We start from the raw sequence: 7,004 nt of genomic DNA, 5'->3' as shown, positions 1-7,004 counted from the left end.
CACTCGAACATGAGGAACTCGCCAAACTATTTTATTTATAATTATATCTTAGACAATTTCTCCAGAACTTAGTAATAAGGAATTGAGATTTGTATTACTTCTCAATAGTACTAATTCATGTTTACAGTTCATTATGATTTTTTCATAATCTTCTGCAAAACCTAATATTTTATTTAACGGTATATACACAGAAAATCCTCCATCGGTGGTAATGCCTGAAGGAGACCAACCCCAAACTTTTGCGCTTTTGGATTCATTTTCGTTCAATGATAGATAAGATTTAATTGTTGTGGTAATACCTGCATTTTTAATCTTATCTATTTCTATCCCATTTAGTTCATATCTTATATCTTGAAATAGAAATAGTACGGGGTTGTTTACGAAATGCACACTCGGTACTTTTTCTTTGCCAGCGTTATTTTGTTTATACACATCGACTCTGCCCTCAATATACAAACAGCTGAGTGCAGGCAACACATACAAGTCTTGTTGATTAATCGGTATCCGTATTTCATCATTTTTGTTAAAACTTGATACATAAGGCTTATACGAATGATATTCAAAACTTTCTATGCTATTGTCGTAAGACGCGGGATGGCATATATTTAAAATGTTCATATTAACAAACCTAGTAGCCTTAAAAAGTCTTTATTTTTTTTTGTTAGTTTTTTTTTAATCGCAGCGATGTTTCTTTGTGAGGTGATCCTTTAGGACTGAGTCTTTTAATAGGAGTGAAGGTGTTTTTATGAAAATTTAACATTTTGGTTTAAAGTGCAAATACAACTGTACTTCTTCACCGCGTAAGTTAATTTGCTTATTTTCTGCGTCTAACAACCTTATATTGAGTGAATTTATTGAGCTCTGATTGACAGGAAAGTAAATTAAATTCTTAGGTATTTCAATAATTCTGTAACCAGGGGGTACGTTAGGCACAAATTCATAAATAATATGGCTTGCTTTTCCGTTTACAAATGATCCGCTGATAACATCACATTCGATGCGTACGATAGTTGTTGCTAAAATGCTGACAGGATGCTGAGATTCAGTACTTATATTAGCTTTGATTGATTCTCTATTAAATCCTAATATTTTTCCGATTGAATTATTTTTATTAAAGTGTACATCTTTGGAACAAAAAATTCTTGTTTTTAACGTATTATTATTACAACTCAATTTCAACGCTGCATTCTTTATATTACTTTTCAGATAATCACAAATATCTTGAAACTCATACGATCCTTCAGGAATTTCAATAACTTCATCTTTTCCATAGTAAAATTTGTTATTTTTTGCGTCTATGTTAGGTATAGAATTAAATGTAGAAAAATACAAAAGCCCACATTCGTACTCTACATTCAGTTGTAATGTAGGGGAATAGTTAGTTGTTAAAAATTCTCCTCTGCCTGTTATAGACACAGTGAAAGACATTATTATACTGATACAAATATATTTTTATTATATTATTTATACAAATGATGTTTCCAAAATTCTTTTAAAAACTTTAAACAAAGGTGTCCACAGTTTATAGTACCATAAGATTGATATTGCAAATAATTATAATTTATAGTTAAAGGACTTAAATAATTTACTAGTTCCAATGGTGGTTTTAAATCACCAAAACTATCAAAATATTCACAGTAATTAATATATTTAACGTAGGCTACCCAATGTGTTCCAGGATTGTCAGAACTATCTAAATTTAATATAGCACACTCAATTTTTTTTTGGTTTCCGAGGAAGAGTATCTCTCATATACACTCCGCAAAAGTAAGGAATATCAATAGCATGTTCCATTATATCTAAATTGGTTAGTGCTCGTCTGGGTAGCCGCTTTTTCAGTTTTTTGAAGGACTTAGATATAATCCTGCTCCCTTTTTATATGGATTTATATACAAGGCCTTTCCTAAAGCAACAGATTCCATCATCTTGTTATGTCGTTTAGACTCTTCAAAGTTTTTCTGAGCTACTTTGTAATCATTAACAGCCTTTGCTATACCTGCCGCGCCACCAGCAAGTGAACCTAAAGCTGACAGACCGGCAAAGATGGGAATGAGCGGTAAAAAGCCTCCGCATTTAGGAATGGTAACGCATCGTGGTAAACGTGTACGTGATCCGTTATTTTTAGAAAATAGTCTTTTTGCGGTTGCATATGCAAAGTTTATAGTTGAACGCTTGTCCTTTGATTTAATATTTTTAAGCTTAGATTGTATATTTTTCACTACTTTCATGAACGAACTCCAGCGCCAGCTTTGAGTTTTGCTTTCATTGCATTTTTTACAATCCATGAAGCCAATTTTTCTCCTTTTCCAGCACTCTTCGATTTTATTCTTTTCTTAGCCATATTCAAAAGGTCTAAATCTGCTTTATGTCGAATGTTTAAATCCTTATTATTGTATGCAATATCGTGGTACATACAAGCTTCATCCAATTTATTTATACCTCGCTCACCTCTTAATAATCGTTTTTGAAGTTTAGTACCTGGTCCACAAAACTGATATCCAGGAATATGTAGTTCGAAAGGTAAATTATTGATGACGTTATTTAAAATACCTCTTCCCTTTTTCATAGATATTCTTGAAATGAAGATATTTATTATGACGCTCACTTTATATTACAATAGTAATGCATGATTGTCCACCCAACTATTTTCTTTTTCACTTAAACCTAACCACTTTACATAAAGTTTATGACCTTTACGTTTAATAACTCTTTCAATAAGATAAAGTTCTGGAAATTTCGTTTTTTGTAATTCATATTCATAAAAAGCTCCCAAAATTTTCTGTTTATGTTTGTCTTCTAATAGGTATGTTGGTGGATTCGTATCATTTACCTTGACAATAACGAATATTTCTGTCGACCAGTTGGGAGTGTATCCTTTATAAAAATCACCTTTAAATTTACTTATCCGAACACTATCACCAACGTGGAACTTAGGCTTGCGATATAAAACTCGCTTTTGTGCACGCAATATGTTACATCTAACATGTATCTGGTTTACTTTATTTACGTCGACTGGTTTAAATTTAGTAGTACGGTGAGTAGTATTGTTATATTTTTCTACAACGGAATTTAAATTTGGTCCTAACCATTTATAACAACCATACAAACTAAACATTTTGTAAAGATTACATTTTATTGTACGAATAACTCTTTCCACAATAGAAGCTTTTTTGGTGGAGTAGGTGGAATAATGATTAATGTCATATTTCTTACACAATTTATTAAAAGCATCATTATAAAATTCTTTGCCTAAATCAGTTTGTAAATTTATAGGTTTTCGTTTTGAACGAGATACAATTTCAAACATTGCTTTTGTCACACATTTTTTGTTTTTTGATTTTATAGGATATGTCCACACATATTTTGTAAAAGTATCTATTACAACTAAAACATATTTATATCCTTTGTTAAAATAAGAATATTTCTGAAAATCCATAAGATCAGCTTGCCATAAGTCGTCTATTCCTTTTATAATTGTAAATCGACGAGGAAAATTTCTTCTTGCTGCTTTATGAATTTCATCCACTATGTTTTTTTTGCTCATTGTGTTGGTTCAATTTAAGTTCAATCAAATTATCTATTTCTTGTTTTGTATAAAACGATTTTGACAAACGGTCTGATGTAGCTTTTTCCAATTTTTTTAAATATACTTGTATATTATCATTAACCACTCTTATTTCTTTTCTTAACTCTTGTAGTATATTATCGACGTATGCTTTGTTCACTGCTTCATCGGCTTCATTTGGAGATGAAAGACCTTTTAATTTAGATGTTTTCAAATCATAGTGTCCAGCATCAGTTTTCACCAATGTATCGTTTAAAGTGTCGATAAATTCCAATAATCGCAAACGTTTATGGACGTGATGACCGAACTTATCTACATTCATTGCTGTCTAGATGATTAAAGATCTCGAATAATACTGGTCATTTTCTGTGGCGATAGCTGTTTATGTTCTATATTTATAATTCCAGCTTCTCGTAATTCTTCTATGACTGCAATAATTTCATTATCTACACCACTATTGCCAGCCGCTCGTGATCCTAACAACAATTTTAATCGTTCTACCAGTTCGTTGGGATCATCCCAATAAACATAATCAGTATATTTTTTTACTTTTTTCAGAAGTGGAATACCTTTTCCTTGAGGGAGACTTTCTACACTTGAAGTCATATTTTTTGAAAATTTAAATAAAGGCTTAATGACATTAATGTATTTAAAACCTTTGTTACTGTTTATAGGTTTAGATGACTCATAATTACGTCGATGTGCATTAGTATCAATTAGTAACAATTTATAATTTTGCAAGTCCTCCTCTCTGACTTTTTCTAGATCAGGTTTCCTTTTAAATAGTAACTCTCTTAAACCATCTGTCTTCTTTAAAATTCGAGTTCCTATTTTCAGAATGTTATCATTATCGAAAACACGAATATTGCCAAGCATTAGTTTTCCCCGCTCATGTCTTACTCCAAAAGGTATAGCATCCATTACTTCTGATGATGTAGACCACGACAAAGTTTGACGATTATCTGGAGAAGACGCAATAGATTTGAACGAACCTTCACTGACATTATGATCTTCAGAAGGTGTGGAAATTAAAGTTTTGTTGTAATTATTAGGAAAGTCGCTTTCAGAAACAGTGTCATTCGATTCTTCATTGGATGAATAAGACGATGTACTTTCATTTTTACATTTTTTCCCAACAGAGGGAATGTAATTATTTTCATTCTCAACCCATTTTTCATTATTTTTATTGGCTATCAAATTAAGGGGATCAACAATAGGTTTGAAAATTTTCTCCAGTGCCATATTATTTACGTTTTTTGTATCGTTAATCATCCCCACTTTTCTTTTAACAGCTGCTGCTGACTTAACTATTTGTTTTTTAAATGTTTTTTCCATTTTACTGCTTGATATTGTGTTCAGTCGCAGATCACACTTTAAAGTGACCTTTCATTATCACTACATTGTATTAAGTATGTTAATCTAGAACTATAAAAGTGTCAAATGCTGACCTATAACTTCCTTTGTTTTTATCACAATCCTTATTAATAACAAGATAATTAAAAGGCTTTTTCCAAACTTTTGAACACATTTCACGAAATTGATTCCATGACATATCAGACCCTACATGCTCATCATAAACATGTTTCAAATTAATATCATCTTGTTTAAATAATACAATCAAATTGGAATTGTCTCTCACTAGTTGTTTAGGTATTTTTGTATATGTTTGATTAATATAAAAACAATCAATTTTCTTATGTCGACCCATAGCAAAATAATCTCTAATGCTGTTCTGATTTTCGCAAGCTACATCATCAAATATTATAATTGAATCAGGTAGCGCTTCGTGAGGACTCAAAATTTCACAATTGTGATTGTATTTATGAAAGGTTGTACCAGAAACCATGTTCATAACTTTCTCTAAAAATAAGTATTTTGCTTGATATAAAGATTTTGAATAAACATATAAGTTACAAAATCGTGGACCATCTGTATGTAACAATAAACTTATTACTAAGTTGGTTTTTCCACAATTTGATGGACCACAAACGATACAACGTATTGTGTTCGGCAGAAGGTTTCCGTGTCGTTTTGGTTCTTGTGATGAAGCAGGACAAATACAATCTAATTTTAGTGAGTCTTTTTGTTTCACAAATTTCATTTCTAGTTATTAGCATGTGCTTAAACTCGTCTGCAGTACTCAACGAATTTGAGCGAAATGAATTTAGGTTTAACGAATAAACACGTTTTATAATTTAACATGTAAAATCTTGTTGGTAAAACAGGAATCAGGAAAGCACAACAAAATAATGTTTGATGGTTAGAATGAATCATGTGTAAAAAGTGTGTTCGGTGTGTGATCTTTCCACGAGCTCGCGGGTGATTCTTATCAATTTTATAGTGGAGTCAGGTGAGTGCATTCGACTAATGTTTTGTGTTTAGAATGAATCGAATTTTGTTTATTGGGAATTCTGGGACACAAAAGTGTCCCAGAATTCCCAATAAACATCTACTCAGAGATTCAAAGAATTATCAAAATTCTTGAGGATCCTAGCCTTGATGATCTCATTGATATAAAATCAAACTATAAAATTAAGAATTTAAAATTGTTTAGAATCACTCCACAAGGGGACCGTTGGGTAGTACCTAAAGGCGTTCGCTGGCAAGTGGTAAAATATAATCATGATGATATCGGACACTTTTCAGTAGACAAAACTCTTGAAAAGGTTAAAACATCTTACTGGTTCCCTAAAATGCGTTCTTTTATAAAAAAATATGTAACTTCGTGCCTAAAGTGCACTTATTCAAAATCATCTGGTGGTAAAAAGCCAGGATTTATGCACCCTATTCAAAAGGTTGATATCCCTTTTGACACTATACATATCGACCACGTTGGTCCGTTTGTGCGAAGTAGTAGAGGTAATATGCACATTTTAGTAGTGGTAGATGCTTATACTAAATATATCTATATGAAACCTGTTAGAAACACAAAATCTTACAACTCCATTAGAATTCTTCGGGAATATTTTGGTTTATTTGGTGTTCCACGGCGATTAATTTCGGATCGAGGTACCTCCTTTACTAGTACTAGCTTCAAAAGGTTTATGAATGAAAAAGGTATTAAGCATATACTCAATGCAGTCGCGACACCTAGGGCTAACGGGCAGGTAGAGCGGTATAACAAGGTAATAGTGGATGTACAAAGTGCCGTGTGGTTCCCGGCACCACTACAAAAGAATAGGACCACTCCATCTCTTTCCCACGGATGTCGTAAGAGCCGACTAAGGGATAGACTTGGGATTCCTCTTTAATGTAAATCCCTGCCAATCTAAGGTCTGCCGCGCCGATGGATGCATGGCTAGGGGCGAGCCTAGTCTCGAGCGTGCCACTTCCGCCATGGGGTTGGGCGACCCCCAGGTAATGGCTAGCCTTACCCTGGCATGCGGGGCTCTGCTGGGGCGGACAAAATTTTTCCCTAGCGTCTCGTGGGAATCGCATT

The 7,004-nt window shown here is 32.8% G+C and overlaps 1 protein-coding gene across 1 annotated transcript; it reads right to left on the bottom strand.

Annotated features, from left to right (window-relative positions):
- Positions 1-3,901: 3,901 nt before the first annotated feature.
- Positions 3,902-4,900, bottom strand: LOC132904014 (uncharacterized). Its single transcript, XM_060953935.1, has one exon. It carries the CDS (start codon positions 4,898-4,900, stop codon positions 3,902-3,904), a length of 999 nt encoding a protein of 332 aa, XP_060809918.1.
- Between the last annotated feature and the right edge of the window lie 2,104 nt (positions 4,901-7,004).

Source organism: Amyelois transitella, chromosome W, assembly GCF_032362555.1.
Source record: "Amyelois transitella isolate CPQ chromosome W, ilAmyTran1.1, whole genome shotgun sequence".
In the NCBI taxonomy this organism is placed as follows: domain Eukaryota; kingdom Metazoa; phylum Arthropoda; class Insecta; order Lepidoptera; family Pyralidae; genus Amyelois; species Amyelois transitella.
Note: the sequence above shows the minus strand (reverse complement) of the source record. Positions and strands in the feature narration are given on the sequence as shown.

What these genes read in the sequence shown, in the direction of transcription:
- LOC132904014 (XM_060953935.1), bottom strand. Translation starts at nt 4,900, where the DNA reads ATGGAAAAAACATTTAAAAAACAAATAGTTAAGTCAGCAGCAGCTGTT.